This window comes from Podarcis erhardii (assembly GCF_964252035.2).
Source record: "Podarcis erhardii genome assembly, chromosome: 10".
NCBI lineage: Eukaryota > Metazoa > Chordata > Lepidosauria > Squamata > Lacertidae > Podarcis > Podarcis erhardii.
The window spans coordinates 55,864,137-55,883,873 of NC_138500.1; the positions used below are offsets into that span (position 1 = coordinate 55,864,137).

The following is a 19,737-nucleotide window of genomic DNA, read 5'->3' on the forward strand; positions in this document are numbered from 1 at the left end:
GGCATTGGCAACAACAGACTATATCTGACTCCTGCCTGCCTTGCAGGAAATCTGGTAAAGGTAAACCACCAGTAGGGGGAGCCCTGCCGATGTGGATCGACTTGAGCACCCTGGGTTCCTGCTGGGGTCGTGGCATGGCCCTAGCCCCTCCCCAGGCTTTGGACAAGATCCACACCCCTGGATTCCCCAGATGGCCGCACCTACCCTCCCCCATTGTGACGATTGCTATGAGGTAGGCGAAAACCAAGTGCCTGGTGCCAATTTGCCAAACGGAAAAAGTCCTACCAGGCCCCTCAACAGTGACCAATTGAAGTTCATAGCAAGGCCAGTGACGCAACCTGAAAAAAGGGTGGGAGGGTGGGAGATCCGTGGTGCGAGGCTGAAAGGTACGCCTCAGAGTCGCGCCGCGGCTTAAATCGGCCCCAGCGACCTGATTGGCCACCTGGTAACCTGACGTGGCCGGGGTCTCTCCCAGCATGACATGGGATGCTGTCCTGCCCTCACGCTGAGGTGGGAGTCTAGGCGGCCTGACCGCAAACCATCCCCACCCGGAAGTGGAGCCGATTAATTCTGTGATATTAAATGATGCATTCTTTTTAACGGCAGAAAGATAGGCTGGAAGTAGACATGATGGCACACACTAGATAAATAGGTACCACTCCGGTGGGAAGGTAAACGGCATTTCTGTGCACTGCTCTAGTTCACCAGAAGCGGCTTAGTCATGCTGGCCACATGACCCGGAAGCTGTACACCGGCTCCCTTGGCCAGTAAAGTGAGATGAGCGCTGCAACCTCAGAGTTGTTCGTGACTGGACCTAATGGTCAGAGGTCCCTTTACCTTTACCTTTTCTACACAATATTTAAAAGGGCAGGAAGGTTTTTAAACTTTAAAGGGTATTTTGTTTGCTTTTGCATCTTGCACCAGCCCTGACTCCAGTTATTCTCGATAACTAACTCATCAAGTCACAACTTAGCCGCAGTGCCTAAGACAGTGGTTCTCAAATCTTTTTTCTCTGGTCCACACTTTCAGAATAAAAATTTGAGAACCGCTGTCCTAAGTTCTCAAGTTGTGTCACAGGAAGCCCACCTCTGTTGGAGATGCAGAAGTTTAAAAATAAAGTTTTATGACTGTTTTACTAACTAAAGGCATTCTGTGACAAGCAGACCCCCTTTAGAAATTAGCTTTCACAGCATTCAAAGAAAAAATGAAGGGAATGCATGGAGGCTAATTTCTGAAGGCGGCTTGCATTTAGAGTACCTTTGATAACACGTATGATATTTCCTCATATTTCTTACCACTTTGATGTGCACTAAGTGCCACAAGGTTACTATTAGCTACTAATTAACTCAGAAACCATGGCAAGTGTATTCTGAAGTCGCGATCAATAGCTTCCTGAAGGGCTTTCAAGCTAGAATGAATCACTAGCTGTGCTCTTGTACTGTTTTACAGAGAAGTATTGCAGGAAATGTCACACCAAGCCAAATCATTAATAGGATCAATTAAAAAGTTACACAAATTAATTACGCTTTTTCAAGGTTGAACAAATAGTCATATCTCTGGGTTTATGATTAATTTACACCTAATGCTTTGCCTGACTCATCAGAGATTCACAGGGGCATTGAGGTTTACTCTGTAAATGTGAAAGACTTCTATGATTGACAGGCTATTTTCTGAGCTTGCAAGGATGATTTTCAGACTTTTCATCCTTTTGCATTTTGAATTGTATTGGAATGAATCTGCCAAACCATGCACATAAAACTCCATCCTTTCAGATTTATTGATATAAACATATTGTACAAAGTTGCAAACTTAGAATATCATGGCTGCTAGATCTTGTTGTAAGGTAAAGGTAAAGGGACCCCTGACCATTAGGTCCAGTCGTGACCGACTCTGGGGTTGCGGTGCTCATCTCGCTTTATTGGCCGAGGGAGCCAGTGTACAGCTTCCGGGTCATGTGGCCAGCATGATTAAGCTGCTTCTGGCGAACCAGAGCACCGCACGGAAACGCCGTTTACCTTCCCGCCTATTTATCTACTTGCACTTTGACATGGTTTTGAACTGCTAGGTGGGCAGGAGCTGGGACCGAACAACGGGAGCTCACCCCGTCGCGGGGATTCAAACCACCGACCTTCTGATCGGCAAGTCCTAGGCTCTGTGGTTTAACCCACAGCGCCACCCGCGTCCCTTAGATCTTGTTGTACACACCTCTTTATTAAAGAATGAATGTTAATTATTATAAATCTCAATAACAGACTTCTCTCCTGATGATGATTATGGGAGAGCTGGAGCCTTTGGAAGGTAAAATTAAACACAGTGGAAGGATTTCCTTTTGCCCTCAAGTATCATGGATCATGCCTGGAACAATTAAAGAAAACATCATCTTTGGGGTTTCCTATGATGAATTCCGATACAAGAGTGTCATGAAAGCCTGTCAGTTAGAAGAGGTCAGTCTTTAATATTTTCTTCTTGCTTGTAGTACGTGATTGTGGTTAAAAGCTGCAGGGGTACATATAGCTAATGGCAGTACTGTATAAGAAGTGCTGAATAAGATTTTTAAAATTCAAAGAAGCACTTATAATTTATTAGTACTGTACTGTATTCAGTATTTTCCTCATTCAGCACAAGGCTATATGAACCCTAATGCTTTAATTTCCCTGTTCAAGGTACTGTCCTCTTCTGCTTAGATCTCATTGCACAGCCTTGACTGGTGAATGATTTAAAATGTGTCCAAATCATAAAGCAACTTGTATTTATAATTACCGGTAAAATTAAAATTTCAAAACAACACTGGGCTTACAATTTAGTTAAGGTCAATATGGGCATCAAATTCATGTATATATATATATATATAGCGAGAGAGAGAGAGAGAGAAATATAGTTGTTGACACATCTAGTCAAAGCATGATAAAATAAATGAGAATGGGACAGCGATACAATATTTTCCTGAGATGTGTCATACTCTTGTGGAACCTGTCATCAGCTGCAAGATTGATTTCAATTACATTGTAGAGAACTAACCCTCTGAATTTTTAAGTATAATAAGATATAGCTGTCCCATAACTAGGACAGTAAATCTAAGAATCAAATATTATGCATTCTGTTAAGAGGAAACAGCCACAATAATGTTATAATAACATTTATACTAATGTATATGCATGTCTGTTATCTCTTTGGCTGAATCTTGAAATTTTGAAATGACTGTTGAAAATGTAGAAATCCAATTCTTGCTTGAGGCTGCTGTACTTCCAAAGTCTGTCTGTTCATTAAAGTCAGGCTTTGCCAACAAAATAATTAAAGCAGAAATTTCCTGAAATTATGTTTTCGTGATGGATAGGTTGTGTTGCATAACCTGCAAATGGCTCAGCCAGGTAAGCTATAAATCTTCCGGGTCTGAATAGAAGGAAAAGAATAGGGATGAGACAGAAGATGTAGAGCTAGTAACAGCACTTAAAATATTCTTATCAGAAGTGTCTATTAACTAGCATTTGTAAAAGTGTATGTATCACATTGCTATACTAAGCAAGTAATATGGAATGCTGAACAGCTTGCTCATCTCATACCTGTAAGTCATAGTTCATATATTACCTTGCTGATGGGACGTGGGTGGTGCTGTGGTCTAAAAGCACTCCAGTGCAAGTAGATAAATAGGTACTGCTGCGGCAGGAAGGTAAATGACATTTCTGTGCATTCTGGTTTCTGTCACGGTGTTCTGTTGTGCCAGAAGCACTTTAGACCTGCTGGCCACATGACCTGGAAAGCTGTCTGTGGACAAACGCCGGTTCCCTCGGCCTGAAAGCGAGATGAGTGCAGCAACCCCATAGTTGCCTTTGACTGGACTTAAACCATCATGGGGTCCTTTACCTTTTTACCTTTTACCTATATTACCTTTCTCATGTATGTATATTTGAAGCAGCAAACTACTTGGTGCAGGTAAAGTGAAAGGTCAGGCTATCACTCCCCCATTCGTACCTCAATTAGTTTTCATGTCAGGAAACCCAATCATTAATAGCCCCTATCTCCTTTGACCAGTGTTCAATCCATTCCAAAGAATGTACCATCAAATTTCACTTGAAGGATTGAAGGAGATGTGTGAGGTAGCTTTATCAAATACAATTATGCATAGATGGAAGAGAAAGCAAATAGCTTGCATAACTTTCTGGGTTTTGAGATAGGAGGGGGGAAAAAATCCCTTTTAGGATACATTGAAGCACATTCTGCAGGGTGGAACATTTTACTTGTTGTACTCTGAATTAGTGTTTGCAGTGTTGAAAGACCTCATTAGTGGTACTTTTCTATCCAAAAATATTTGAGATGGAACCAGAAATCCATCAAGGTTTGTGGTGTTGGCCTCAGAAAAGGACCTATATTTCTATTTATTAAAACAAATGCAGGATTTTACCAGGGATGCTGAATGCATTATGTCTGGCACTGAGTATAGTATTTAGGAACAGTCCTTGACAATCTTAAAACTGTACTCAAGGCTGGTGGGAAGGGAGCAACTGAAACTTTAAAGAAACATGATTGGCTTGAGAGCTTAAGGTGAAGTAGACTCCAATGAAGTTTTCTCCCTCAGAACTATACAGTGGACGTTGAGAAGGCCTCGATGAACTTTGATAAAGGTCTCAGAAAACCTGGCAAATCGTGATACCCACATACAAGTTAGGAAATATCTCAAGAAAATTGTTTCACAATCTTACTTTCCCCCTTAAGAACGTAGGAAGATAACCAGGTCTAAAGCCCATTTAGTTCGACCATCTATTCTCAGAGTGGCCTGCCAGTCTTCTGCTTGCTTGCCAATCTAAACTTCCCCCTCATTTTTGTATGTTTCTTAATTAGCCTTAGATTGCATATAGGTAAAGGACCCCTGGACGATTAAGTCCAGTCAAAGGTGGCTAGGGGGTTACGGTGCTCATCTTGCTTTCAGGCTGAGCGAGCCAGCGTTTGTCCGCAGACAGCTTTCCAGGTCATGTGGCCAGCGTGACTAAACCGCTTCTGGTGCAACGGGACACCGAGATGGAAACCAGAGTGCATGGAAACGGCGTTTACCTTCCCACAACAGCAATACTTATTTATCTACTTGCACTGGCGTGCTTTCAAACTAGGTGCGTTCAAACTAGGTGCTTTCAAGCTAGGTTGGCAGGAGCTGGTACAGAGCAACGGGAGCTAACCCTGTTGAGGGGATTCGAACCACGGACCTTCTGACTGGCAAGCCCAAGAGGCTCAGTGGTTTAGATCACAGCGCCACCCGCGTCCCTGTTAGACTTCATATATCGAGTCCCAGTGAACATAAGAAGGCCTTTTTTCTTCTGACTAGGATTGGGATTCTGATTTGGATGCTAACAAGATTCTCCTTTTGTATATGACTCTCACTGTCGATGATCAGAGGAAATATGAGACTTGCTTTTATCCTTATGGGTATTTTATAGTTAAGTTTGTCAGATAAGCAGGTTATCTTCAAAAGAGTCCCAACAGCTTACAGAACAGACTAGACTACTGTCTCCAGCTTAAGTACCCACAGTGAAATTAATGCTGAAACTGTGGAGGGGAAAAAACATTCAGAAAATAACCAAAGCAATGTTTAGAGAATCAGGAAAGAGAAAAACTGAAGGAAGCCCAGGATTATTTTGTTTATTTACAAAGCAAACCAGAGTTTAAATTGCTGGTAGCGTATTTGTCTTAGTAGCTGACCACCTAATCAAATCCAACAGAGCATAATGAGCCCAAAGACTGGAAGATGAAACTAAAACAAATGTAGGGCAGGAAAAGGAGATAAACGTCTTACAGAACAATTAGCCTTAGATCATGGGTTGACAAACTAAGGCCCGGGGGCCGGATCCGGCCCAATCGCCTTCTAAATCCAGCCTGCAGACGGTCCGGGAATAAGCGTGTTTTTACATGAGTAGAATGTGCCCTTTTATTTAAAATGCATCTCTGGGTTATTTGTGGGGCATAGGAATTCGTTCATTCCCCCTCCCAAAAAAATATAGTCTGGCCCCCCACAAGGTCTGAGGGACAGTGGACCGTCCCCCTGCTAAACAAGTTTCTGACCCCTGCTTTAGATAATTTACTCAAAAGTGCAATGGATTTTTCCTGCAGCAGAGGGAATTCTTAAAGGTAAGAGGGTTGTCTCATGGTCTAGAGCTGGTAAGAGTCGTAGCATTGTGCATGTGGTCCTCTCTGCTCTACTGCAGAGCTGCAAGGAAGAAAGCAAAGCAATATGTGCTGTTATCTACCCCAGAGGAAACACAATATGGGCAGTGCTCGTTTGTCTGCTATTAGTCTGTGCATGATGATCTCCTATTACTCTGGTGCGAACATCGCAACCTATTTTACCCTAAAAGTGTGTGTGTGTGGGGGGGGGGAGTATTTAAAATTTTGAAAGTCTTATCCCAAATGAAATACAGATCCTCACCCAAGAATGTACATTAAAAATAATACCAGTCAAATAGAGATTGCAATAATTTCTAGGGCTTAATTAAAAGCAACCAGCCACCAGGATGGAAGCTGGTGAGTTCTTAAAGACCACCATGTGTGCTTGCTAAGAAACTGTGTCCCATGCCACTAAATGAATGACTGGGAAATTACATTTTCTGCATTATATCAAATGTCTGCCATGTCCATCACAAAAGGCTACTGCATAAACTAAGCTTAATGGGAGAAGAGGAATGCTCATCTAATGGATTAGTTGCTTGCCAAATAACAAAAAAGCATAGGCTAGAAACAATTAAGCAGTTATTGCAATGAAGGGAGACTGGAGCCAATTGGCATCTATATAAGTGATGGGTAGCTGGGGTGAGCTCTAAAGTGGCCAAATCCTGTGTATGATTAGATTAGTCAGGATTCTGAAGAGCCCATTGGGTTGCAAAGAGCTCTAAAGAGAGATTGCTCCCAAGCAGATCTGGTTAAAATGGCAAACAAGTTGTGTGAATTTTCCCTCAGGTGCTCATTTTTATGACTTAGAATTGCTCCATATGATATAAATTGAGAAGCTGTGGTGTAATCTGAAAAAAAAAAAAATCTTTTATAAAATGTTTCAACAGGACATTTCAAAGTTTCCAGAAAAAGATGATACCGTTTTGGGAGAAGGTGGAATCACTCTCAGTGGTGGCCAGCGAGCCAGGATCTCTCTTGCCAGGTGAATTGAAATAATTGTATGATGTGTTTAATAAATACAGCCCATACAGTGGTGCCTCGCAAGACAAAAAGAATCCGTTCTGCGAGTCTCTTCGTCTAGCTTTTTTTTAGTCTTGCGAAGCAAGCCCATTGACGGCTTAGCGGATTAGCACTATTCGCGGTTTAGCGGCTTTTAGCGGCTTATCGGCTTATCGGATAAGCGGCTAAGTGGCTTAGCAGCTTAGAAAAAGGGGGGAAAAAGGGGAAAAAACCCGCAGGAACTCGCAAGACATTTTCGTCTTGCGAAGCAAGCCCATAGGAAATTAGTTTTGCGAAGCACCTCCAAAACGGAAAACTCTTTCGTCTAGCGAGTTTTCCGTCTTGCGAGGCATTCGTCTTGCGGGGCACCACTGTACTTGTTTTGTTATCAGCATGCAATTTCTTATGATTAATGGAAGTCTCACATTCAAATGCAAGGTAAGGATTTGGTTTTATAAATTCAGAACCTTGTTGCTTTCTTACAACTAATTGAAAAACTTCTGGTGCCTAAAATTGCTGCTAAATTTTTAGTGTTTTCAAATACAGCTTTCTAGTTCGATAGTATGAAATTCCAGCCTTTTCCAAAATTCTGACATTTAAAGGGAGGCATCAGAAATAATCCTACACTCCATTTTCCTCCCCTGTTGTAACTAGCAGTTGTCACTCTGCAAGAGCTAATGCATTCAGGTTCCCATTATTATAATGTCTGAAATCATCCCTGCTTCTGAAAATGGGTGCAATGTCTGCCAAAAGTTTTCAGCATTGCATTATTCACTAGTGCAACTACTCCCATTGCAAACTCAGTCAGGCATTTCCTCAGCACTTATGGGAAAGACACGGGAGGTAGTGGTTTTAGCACAGAGTTGTTGCTAGCAACACAGTCCTTATTTAAACTAGAATTGTTGGTGATGCTCCCATTTCAACTGAAGTAATACACTACAGGAATAGGTGGCAGCTTTCAGATGAGGGTTATACGACTTAAACTAAGAGAACTGAAATAGAATAATAGAATTGTAGAGCTGGAATAGTGAGATCCTTCCCCTGTATAACATGTAAGTAAAGGGAAAGGGACCCCTGACCATTAGGTCCAGTCGTGACCAACTCTGGGGTTGTGGTGCTCATCTCGCTTTATTGGCCAAGGGAGCCGGCGTACAGCTTCCGGGTCATGTGGCCAGCATGACTAAGCAGCTTCTGGCGAACCAGAGCAGCGCACGGAAACGCCGTTTACCTTCCCGCCAGAGCGGTACCTATTTATCTGCTTGCACTTTGACGTGCTTTTGAACTGCTAGGTTGGCAGGAGCAGGGACCGAGCAACGGGAGCTCACCCCGTCACGGGGATTTGAACCACCAACCTTCTGATCAGCAAGTCCTAGGCTCTGTGGTTTAACCCACAGCACCAACCACATCCAGTATAACATGTAGATACCATTTATATGGGACCTCTTTAATCACATAGATAGAAAATATGTCTACAGCACTGTCATGGGCTAATTTACTTCTTGTTTGCATTTTGAGCTTATTCTGGAGAAACATGATTGCCACCGTGTTCACTAATAATGGCAAAATTCAAATTTAATCACTGAGGATTTAAGACCAAGCAAAGTACCATGTTTTTATGTGGCCTATCAATGGATAAGTGCTTGGTATCGGTTGTTCCTGGCATCTGTCTGTCTTGGGAGACAACAGAAGAATGCGTCACTGGGGGTGAAATTAAACTGTTGGAAGGTTACAGTGCCTGCTGTGGCTGTGGAACCATTATGCGAGAAACATATTTTGTTGCCACTGGGGCAGATGAAGGCAGGTCCGGTGGTGCTGCAGCAGAGACGCCATTGTGCTCAAAAATTCAGGTTGTAATTGTTTCCTGAAATTAAATGTTAATATGGTGGATTATAAAGCCTACGTGATCGCAATACTGGATTCCCTGGGTGATCTTTATATTGCATATAATAACAGAAAAATATTCTGATCAAACATTCCAAATATAAATTAAATGTTAGCATTTACTTTTAATGGAAGCTAATTTCATTTTTATGTCCTTTATTTAGAGCAGTATATAAAGATGCTGATTTATATCTCTTGGATTCCCCTTTCGGTTATCTAGACATGTTAACAGAGAAAGAAATATTTGAAAGGTATAGTATATTTTGACATATTTGCTTGTTTGATAAATAAATTTTATTAAATAAATAAATTTAATAAATAAAATTTGCTTATTTAGTAAATAAATACACAGGGTATTATGCCAACGTAATGCAAAAGAATTTGTGGAAAGCAGCATGCAAACCCAAGAAACAGATTTTCTATTGTATAATTTGATAAGCATCAAATGCTTAATGCTTTTAGGAGTAGGTTTAGGTAGGTTCAGAACATCATGAAATGCACATTATTCTATGGATATTGTAACTGATTGGATTGCAATAAACCCTCATGATCATTCCAAGCTTCTTAGTCTGAATTTCAGTAGTTCTGTAGATCATCCCAGGATGTGCTATAAGCCTTTGTGCTGGTTTGCTGACCTCACCTTAGCTGCTATCAGTCACTTAATGACATTTAAAAGAACACACTTCTCATCTATGTCTGTGTGCAAATAATAGTTTAACTGAGCCTTAAAAAAACCAAAACACACAGGCAGGGGCTGGAGTACATGGAGGGTGCCCCGAGGGGTGGTAGGGGATGTCGCCCCCTCAATATTGGGGGTGAGTGAGCCCCCTGATTCAAAATATTGAGGGGGCCGGAGATCCCTGTGCTCCATACACCCAGTGCTGGTGGCTATGATATTCAGATACCTAGCTAGAGTCCTCAGTGCACAATTACTTGAATGGCATGCTTTCTTTTGCTCTTCAAATTGTATCTTAGCTAAATGAATCTAGGTTGTTGCTTTTAAGCTGGAAAGCACTCAAAGAAGATCAGCAAAATTGGACAGAAAATGAGGTACAGAAATGAGTAATGATTACCCTCCTTGAAATCTCTAATTGTCCCCCCCCCTTCTTTTTGCGAAGCTGTGTTTGCAAACTTATCGTCAATAAAACTAGAATACTTGTTACATCAAAGCTGGAACATTTGAAAATAGCAGACAAGATACTAATTTTACACGAAGGAAGCTGTTATTTTTACGGGACCTTTTCTGAACTCCAGGGTCAGAGACCCAACTTTAGCTCTGAGCTGATGGGATTTGATGGTTTTGATCAGTTCAGCACAGATCGAAGGAACTCCATTCTGAGCGAAACGCTGCGGAGACTTTCTATTGGTAGCGACGGCATGGGCGCACCAAACGAAATGAAGAGAACGTCTTTTAAACAGACCTCAAACTTTGTGGAAAAAAGGAAGAACTCGGTCATGAATGCACTGAATTCTAGCAGGAAGATCTCCTTTATGCAAAAAGCTCCATTGCAGGTCAATGGTATAGAAGAAGGCCTTGGGAAACCCGTAGAAAGAAGGTTTTCGTTGGTACCGGACTCTGAACAAGGAGAGGCAATTCTGCCGCGCAGCAATGTGATCAACGCAGGACCCACGTTTAGAGAACATAGAAGACAGTCTGTGCTTAACTTGATGACCCGAACATCAGTTCACCAACGTCAGAGTTTTTACAAAAAGGGCAACGTATCCATACGTAAAATGTCAGTAGCCCACCCGTCTTGCGAGACAGATATCTATGCCAGACGCTTGTCTATGGACAGTGTGGCAGAAATAAGCGAGGAGCTTAATGAAGAGGATTTAAAGGTACGTGGTTCAAATTACTGTTGGTAGATGTGCATTTATATACCATCCACGTCATAAAATGTAGTCCGTGAAAGCTTATCCCATAATAACCCGGCTACTCTTTTACATTGCTGAAAGACTATTTTATCAGCAAACATACTAACATGGCTGCTCTTCTGGAAGATTGTTGTTAGATAGGCTTCAGTTCCCACTATCTACGTAACATGGTCCTCTATGACTGAACACCCAGTAGAGCATTCTTGTATCACATACCCCTTTGATTTCACATTTGAAAATGTAATTAATGATCTCAGGGAGATTCTTTTCATGGTAATAGTCCTACTCAGGTGTTGGATTTACTCACATTCAAAGAACACATGAAGGGCTGCAGGTCGGATGGTATGTGTGGCTCCACTCCCCACAACCATGCATTGTTTGAACGCGAGTAGACCCAGCACTTGAGTAGTACTATTGTTGAATCAAAGTACAAAGATTACATTTGGGCTGTGCTTCAGCGAGCACAGCAGTGCTTTGTTTATTGTGTACTATGCAATTATAAATTATTACAACCAAGTATCCAGGTGGTGAACATAACATATCCTTAAAATAGTAAAAAAATACTTATCCAACATCTGTACAATAACCAGCGGTTGCCAGATATTGTCAAAATCTTCTCCTTCATTGCAGCTCCTCAATGGTTTTTTTAAATAAAAAAGTTAGAAGTATGAATGCAAAGAAATAGACTGGGCAAATATTCTTAAGCATCTTATTGTGTGAGCATCATATTGTAGCATCATATTGAATTTAACTTTCAGAAAAGTTAAATTCCTGGCACACGCAAAATTGCTGAGCTTTTTAGAAATTGTTCACCTTTTTTGGGGGGGGGAACCTCCCCCCAAAATACTGATTTTTAAGCTTTTGGAGCTGCTTTTTCCGTCGCGTTGCCATACATCCAGGGTTTCCCTGAACCCCCCCCCCCCCCGATGCCATTTTTACATCCGAAAACAATGAGATGTCAGGAATTTTCAAGTATATAATATTGTTTAGAAGACAGCTAGAAATTTAAAAAGTTTCATACACATCTCAACAATAGTCAGCTCTCATTCCTTTGAATAAGGTGCCAACGGAAGATTATGTTATTCAGATAGTTCTAATTGGTGCTTTTTTCAGGGGGCACTCAAGGGTACGTAGTAACAGCACCTCTTTTTGTTGTTAAAAAGTGTGGCTCTTACTGTAGCAACTTCATGGTGAGTACTGACACCTATTTTCCAGAAAGATAGCACTGGTTCTCATTGTGTTCTTGTCCATTCTTTTTCCAGGAATATTTTTGTGAGGATTCAGAGACCATGAATGCTGTTACTACATGGAATACATACTTCAGATATATTACTGTCCACAAAAAGTTGATTATTGTGTTAATTATATGTGTAGTTATTTTTCTAATCGAGGTAAGTATATTAACTCTATTTTAACTTAACTCTGCTTAAGCTACTATAAATGAAAGCAGTGCTAGTATAACTCTTTTCGTAGTGATAGCAGCAGAAGGGAGCCACTGGCACTCCTAACCCACAGGCACTGGCGGAGGAAGAGGAGTGCAGGGGGGCACTTGCGGCTGCTCCCCCCGTGCTGGGTGCCATGCCCCCAGGATGCACATCACGCCCCTGTGGGCGGCACGCCACGCCCCCAGGATGCGCGCCATGCCCGCCCCACCTGCTCTCCGCCACTGCTCACAAGGAAACTACACTCTTGGCTGATATTGATCAGTTACATTACCATGTCATCTCTAAGAATTTTCATCATATTAAGTACCAGCAAGAGACATAACAGAACATGCTCACAGTATTCCATGCATGTTCAGGCATTGTGAGTTGAGCAATCAGGCTGTAGCATGGCTCATTAGAAAACAAAATAACCCACTTCAACCATTTAGGGGAAGATACCAATTAATTCTAAAATTTAAGGTGGAGGAGGGAAACCTTTAATATTCTAGATTAAATATGTTCTAGTCTGACCCATAGTTTACTAAAAAAAACCAAAACCTGTTAGTGTGTGTGAAATTAACGGTGTGATCCTACTAACAGCTACCTTTCTGCATGCTCTATTTAACACAGTGTTTCTTCTAAGACATTGGTAGCATTGCACTGTAAACTAAGGAAGAAAACAGAGGGTAAAAATAAGGTTGATAAAATATAAACTGGTAAACTTTAAAAGTGAAAAGAAAATTAACACATACACAAAGGAATTAGATAAAAATAGGAAGTTGCTTTAAACATGCACTACCATTTTATTTAGATTCCTTTCATACCCTGTGTTTCCCAAAATTCCCTAGACAGATGGTTCTCCCCTATACGAACAGGTTTCTGGGCTAGATGGGCTGTTGGTTTAATCCAGTAGGGCTCTTGTTATGTTTTTAACGTGTATGCCATCTTGGACTTCTTGGAAAAAGAGCAAGATAGTAACAGGAAATGATGATGACAGACAATTAACTATGTGTTTCTTATTTGCAGGTGGCTGCTTCTCTTGCTGGAGTATTGATTATCAATAAGTGAGTGTTTATTGTATTATATTATTTTAAGTATATAAAATATACTTGACATCTTTCCACAGGGCCTGCAAGACAGAGCTGTTCCGCCTGGCCTTTGGTTTGGACTCCGTCTGACCCTTATGTTTCCCTCCCCTTATGGTTTTGACTTTTAAAACGAGGCTGCATTTTAAATTGCGTTTTAACCTGTATTTTAAATTGTTTTTTTTTTCTTTCTCTTTTTTTCTTATTATGTTTTTACTGACATTTTATTGATGTTAGCTGCCCTGAGCCCGGCTCTGACCGGGGAGGGCGGGGTATAAATAAAAATTATTATTATTATTATTATTATTATTAGGAGCTCTACTCATATTATTATTATGAGCTCTACTCATTTGTGAGAAAGGCTTTGGGAATAAACCCAGAGGGGAAAAAACATTTCCCCTGTCTTTCGGGACATCTTTGGAAGAAGGAGCAAACCCTACACTCTGGAGTGGAGTCCCTAAGACAGTGGGGTAGTGTCTTGCACTCCTCCTTCCAGCAACTTCTGCAGCCAAGCTGGTGCCAAACATATCTCTCGGCTTTCCTTTGGACAGCAACTGCAAGGCCAAGAGTGGGTGGGAGGTCCTGTTGTCTGGACAACCCAGGACCTCCATACATAAGGTCCAGGCTTGCGCCTTCAGTGCTGCTAACTCCGCAAAAACAATACAGGAGGCAGCAGTTCCAAGTTACTGGCCTCTGCAGCCACAGCCAGCACTGTGATTCTCCAGCAGCTTGATTTCACCCCCAGAGGTGCACTCCATTGTCTCTTGAGACAGATGGATGCCAACAAATATTTACTATAGTTCTAACATTGATCAACATTTTTTGATGTACCTGCATTTTTAGCAAGTGCTTAGGTAAAGGTAAAGGGACCTCTGACCATTAGGTCCAGTCGTGACCGACTCTGGGGTTGTGGTGCTCATCTCGCTTTATTGGCCAAGGGAGCCAGCCTACAGCTTCTGGCAAACCAGAGCAATGCACGGAAATGCCGTTTACCTTCCTGCCGGAGTGGTACCTATTTATCTACTTGCACTTTGACGTGCTTTCGAACTGCTAGGTTGGCAGGAGCAGGGACTGAGCAATGGAGGCTCACCCCATCACGGGGATTTGAACTGCCGACCTTCTGATTGGCAAGTCCTAAGCTCTGTGGTTTAACCCACAGCGCCACCCGCATCCCTTAGCAAATGCTTATCAATAAGCTAGTTTTCTGAAGCAGCAGTGTGCAAGGCAGTGGCGTAGCGTGGGTTGTCAGCACCCGGGGCAAGGCAAGTAATTTGCACCCCGTAACCCGTGGATTTGCGCCCCCTAACCCCCAGATGTTGCGCCCGGTGCGGCCGGCCCCCCTGCACCCCCCACGCTACGCCACTGGTGCAAGGCAACCATTTTCAAAGCACCCTAGCCTTATATGAAATTTATTATCATGTCCAATCTTTCTTTTTCTGTGAAAATTTTTCGACCCATGCGAAATATCAATTGGGAGTCACAGCAAATGATTGGCAGAGCCAAAGGTGGGTGGGGCTTGCAACACTGCATACCTTTTTATTGATACCCAATCCCTTCTCTGCCTTTCACACAAAGAGGCAAGTGAGAATGAATATACTTTGCCACAGCAAAAACTTAAATCACTTTCCTTTGAAATCGACATTCTCCTCACCACTATTGCAAATTACAGGGTGGTTAGGCTGGCCTCAACCAGAGCCAGGGCTTTTTCGGCTGTGGCCCCGATCTGGTGGAACGCTCTGTCGCAAGAGACTAGGGCCCTGCGGGACTTGACATCTTTCTGCAGGGCCTGCAAGGCAGAGCTGTTCCACCAGGCATTTGGCCAAGGCACAGTCTGACCCCCTCTCTCCTGCTGTAATCCTCACAGAACTCTAGCCCAATGGTTGCCATTAATTTGATTCTGAATTGATTTTAGAACGTATTTCAATTAAGTGACTGTGATTTTTTTGTAAAATGTGCTATTTTTACTGTTGTTAGCCACTCTGAGCCCGGCTTTGGCTGGGGAGGGCTGGATATAAAGAAATATTATTATTATTATTATTATTATTATTATTATTATTATTATTATTATTACAGTTTTACCAAATATTCATTTTCCATTTTCTGTAGATCAGAAGTTCCAATTTCTGCCCCCAACTTTAGAACAAAGAATTAACTCAGACCTGTACTGATCATTAGTCTATGCTTTGTTTTGTTTTCAATAGGTTGTCTGTTTCAGATAGCCGAAATGCAACACAGGCAAGAAATGCTTCCTCCCAAGATGTGGAAGGCTATGCAGTCATCATTACGGAGACTAGCGGCTATTACATCTTCTACATTTATGTGGGAGTGGCTGATACCTTACTTGCCTTGGGCCTTTTTCGAGGCCTACCCCTGGTGCATACTCTCATCTCGGTTTCTAAAACCCTTCACCGCAAGATGCTACATGCCATTCTTCAGGCACCCATGTCTTCCTTCAACACATTGAAAGCAGGTATAGACCATCTCACTCCCTATGTGGCACATGTCACCTCGCCCATCAGCTTCCTCTCAGTTACTCTACATTACAGGGGTCAGCAAATTTTTTCAGCAGGGGCCGGTCCACTGTCCCTCAGACCTTGTGGGGGGCCGGACTATATTTTTGGGGAAAAACAAAAAACGAACCAATTCCTATGCCCCACAAATAACCTAGAGATGGATTTTAAAGACAGTGGTACCTCGGGTTACATACGCTTCAGGTTACATATGCTTCAGGTTACAGACTCCGCTATCCCAGAAATAGTACCTCGGGTTCAGAACTTTGCTTCAGGATGAGAACAGAAATCGTGCTCCGACGGTGCGGCGGCAGCAGGAGGCCCCATTAGCTAAAGTGGTGCTTCAGGTTAAGAACAGTTTCAGGTTAAGAACGGACCTCTGGAACGAATTAAGTACTTAACCTGAGGTACCACTGTAAAAGCACACTTTCTACTCATGTAAAAACACCAGGCAGGCCCCACAAATAACCCAAAGATGCATTTTAAATTAAAGGGCACATTCTACTCATGTAAAAACACACGGATTCCCAGAACGTCCGTGGGCCGGATTTAGAAGGCGATTGGGCCGGATCTGGCCCCCGGGCCTTAGTTTGCCTACCCATGCTCTAGTCTAGAATACAGTACTTGGGTTGAAAGCTATTTAGGTCAGCGCACATCTGAGAGGAAGCCTTGTTGAATGCAGTGTAACTTCCGACAGTTGTCCTAAACACACTGAGTTTGAATTTAACCGTTGCTCGAGTCAAAAGAGACGACCTCTGAATAAACATGTTTAGGATAGGCAGGGTGCAACTCCAGAAAAAACTAATTTAGGGGAGCAAAGGAGGGTCATTGTCCACTATTAGGGTAGCAACTTTTAAATTAGGGCAGCCAGGTAAAAAAGAGGATAAGACTTTTAACACATGTACAGGGCAGAAGGACATCACCACCTCATCCAAGCCCCCTCTAGCATGGCAGACCTGAGATTTGGATTGTGGGAACTATGGCCCATTCCCAAGTGCATAATAAGCACCGTATTGTTCCATGTATAAGACTAGGTTTTTTAACCAAAAAATTAGGTTTAAAATTGGGGCTCGTCTTATACACAGGTAGTGCTGAGGGATGTTTTTGTAATTTGGAGTATCCCAAAATAGGGGGCGTCTTATACATGGGGGCGTCTTATACATGGAAAAATACAGTAGTTATTTGTGCTCCATTATTCCAGCCACCTTATTTTACTTTGTTTTTGCTTATGTTATCACGTTCCCCTATACAAAGTTCATTTTCTTAATGTTATGCTGAGTGGGCAGTAATGCATTGGGCTACAGGCCTGCATGCTTCTTTACCAACATATATATGATATAATGTGACATAGGCAGTACTTTGTAAAATTTTACTTATACTGTAGATCATTCAGACCAGTCTCCTTGTGCCAAAGTTCTGCTGTCTATATGAAAACAAATGTCTTTTTATGGTAGGTTTCAGTTCAGTGCTAAATTTTCTCCAAAACTTCACACAATTTTTTTTTAAGTACTCAGAAATTATTACTACTAAGAAAGGTTATATGTACAGTTAATATATTAATAAACCTTGCCCATATTAGGAATAATCTTCTCCTCCTATACCATTTCATTTTCTTCAACCTGTAGGTGGAATACTTAACAGATTCTCAAAGGACATAGCGATATTGGATGACCTACTACCGCTTACAATATTTGACTTCATCCAGGTTTGTGAAAATAAATATATATTTTGCAGAGTGGCTGACAGTGCTTTGTTTTCTGTCTTCTGGCCATCACTTACGAAGATCAGAAAATAAAAAGAGACAAATAATAAGAAGCAACAAGAATAAATGAGTGCTCATAATGTTTGTGTACGTAAAGCTTATTTTCAATGTTTTGCCACCCAATCTGTGCCTTTATGACTCTTCTTTTCTCCCATTTATGTTTTTATGCTCTTTTCTTCTTGTGCATGAAGCTCTTAGCTCAGCTGCTTATTCCATCCTCCTCCTGGCTTCCTTGTTGGCATCTCAAGAGACAATGGAGTGTGTCTCTGGAGGTGAAGTCAAACCGCTGTTTAGCAAAACCAATGTGACCTTCCTGGGGTGCAAGCCTGGGCAGTGTGTATGGAAGTCTTGGATTGCCCAGATGACAATACTCCCCTCTTGGCCTCGCTGATGGGGTCCAAAACAGAGCAGTACATTTGCCTCCAGCTTGGCTGCAGGAGTTGCCAGAAGAAGGTGTACAAGGCCTTCTGATGATGCCAAGGTTGCAGGTCCGATCCCCGTATGGGACAGCTGCATATTCCTGCATTGCAGGGGGGCTGGACTAGATGATCCTCAGAGTCCCTTCCAAATCTATAACCCTACAATTCTGTGATATGAGTGCGCATGCACCCCCAGAGAGAGACTTGGGTTGAAAAATCCAATTAAACTGAGTGGTGGCAAATTCAGGATAGACCAAATAAAATCCTTATTTACATAACACATAATCAGTGTGTAGGGTTTATCTGACCCGAGATGTGGGAATGACCAGTACATCAGATGGCCTTAAAAGGGGAATTCTGTGACAGTCGTGATAGCTATATGCAATCTATCACACTGAACAGCAGTTGTTGGGGCAACAAGGAGGGAGGACCTCACTACACTGGTAGTTGGCTTCCTAGAAGCATTGGTTTGTACTCAGGATGGTAGATTAGATGGTTTGATTCAGTAGGGTTCTTCTCATGTTCATGAAGATGCATATTTTAGCTGAACCAAACATTCCTTTCTTAAATTCTTAGTTAAAACTGTGATGACCATTCAACCCTGCATTATGATTTTCATACTCTTTCTCCTCCTTCTTCACTGCCTAGCTAGCTTAACACAGTTCGTAAAATAACAACCAGCCAGGAACAGTTCACATGACAATAATGGATATTGAGCTATCCAATATATGGATAGGACATACATTTTTTTACAGATTTTTGTTCCACAATGGCTTTATTTTCATAAACTGAGTGGGCCACCAGCCACCTAGAAAAAAACGATGTTAAACAAAAAATGTATCTAATGAGCATTCATCTTGGATGAAATAAATTCATATATTAATTTGGCATTTGCAAAAGTGATGCTAAGTCCTATGACTTTGACAGGTGAGTCCATTTCCTTCCAAGACATAAAATGCAAGTTCTGTTTCCATGGCTTGTCAAGCTTTTGGCCTCCGAACTGCAGCATTTCAGGAAATACAATGTGTGGTCAAGGCTGATCCATTTCATAAATGGAAGAGCTTCCAGTCACCCAAAGTTGGTGACCATGTTAAGATTTCCCAGTAAACCAACTTGATGATAAACATTAGTAGATGGTGTGTTGGGTCTACATCTGACCTCTGTCTGGCTGAGTCACTGCAGCTTACCAGCACAGAGGGGTCCAGTGGTGGTGGTGAGGTTGGCATGGTGCAAACACAATGGCAGAGCCATTCTGGCATTCCTGCCATCATGTTTGCACTACACCACACTGTCACGACATTCCTTCTTCTCTCTATCCTGGGGTGCTGTGGTGGCTGAAGTGGATCGAGGTCAGGTGAGCAGTGCAGGCCCACCATGCCATCCGCTGTTGGTGATAAAACTTGAAACCTTCAAGTAAACACTGAATTACTCACTGTGATGGATCCACAGTAAGTATCAACTCCATACTTGGAGGCTTTTAAGTACAGGTTGGATGGCCATCTGTCATGGATGCTTTAACTGGGATTCCTGCCAATTCAGGGGGTTGGACAATGACCGTTGGGGTCCCTTCCAATTCTACAGTCCTATGATTCCATGTTAGCTTTAGCTTTATTAGAATAATTTCTGCCT

The 19,737-nt window shown here is 42.1% G+C and overlaps 1 protein-coding gene across 2 annotated transcripts in view; it reads left to right on the plus strand.

Annotated features, from left to right (window-relative positions):
- CFTR (CF transmembrane conductance regulator) overlaps positions 1–19,737 on the plus strand; it is an 83,855-nt gene that overhangs the window by 34,049 nt on the left and 30,069 nt on the right. For both annotated transcript variants that reach the window (XM_081877808.1, XM_081877809.1), the window contains 8 exons: positions 2,253–2,444; positions 7,041–7,135; positions 9,198–9,284; positions 10,152–10,872; positions 12,171–12,299; positions 13,359–13,396; positions 15,619–15,887; positions 17,553–17,632. In XM_081877808.1, coding sequence (XP_081733934.1) covers positions 2,253–2,444; positions 7,041–7,135; positions 9,198–9,284; positions 10,152–10,872; positions 12,171–12,299; positions 13,359–13,396; positions 15,619–15,887; positions 17,553–17,632 — 1,611 coding nt within the window. The remainder of the gene's footprint in view (positions 1–2,252; positions 2,445–7,040; positions 7,136–9,197; positions 9,285–10,151; positions 10,873–12,170; positions 12,300–13,358; positions 13,397–15,618; positions 15,888–17,552; positions 17,633–19,737) is intronic.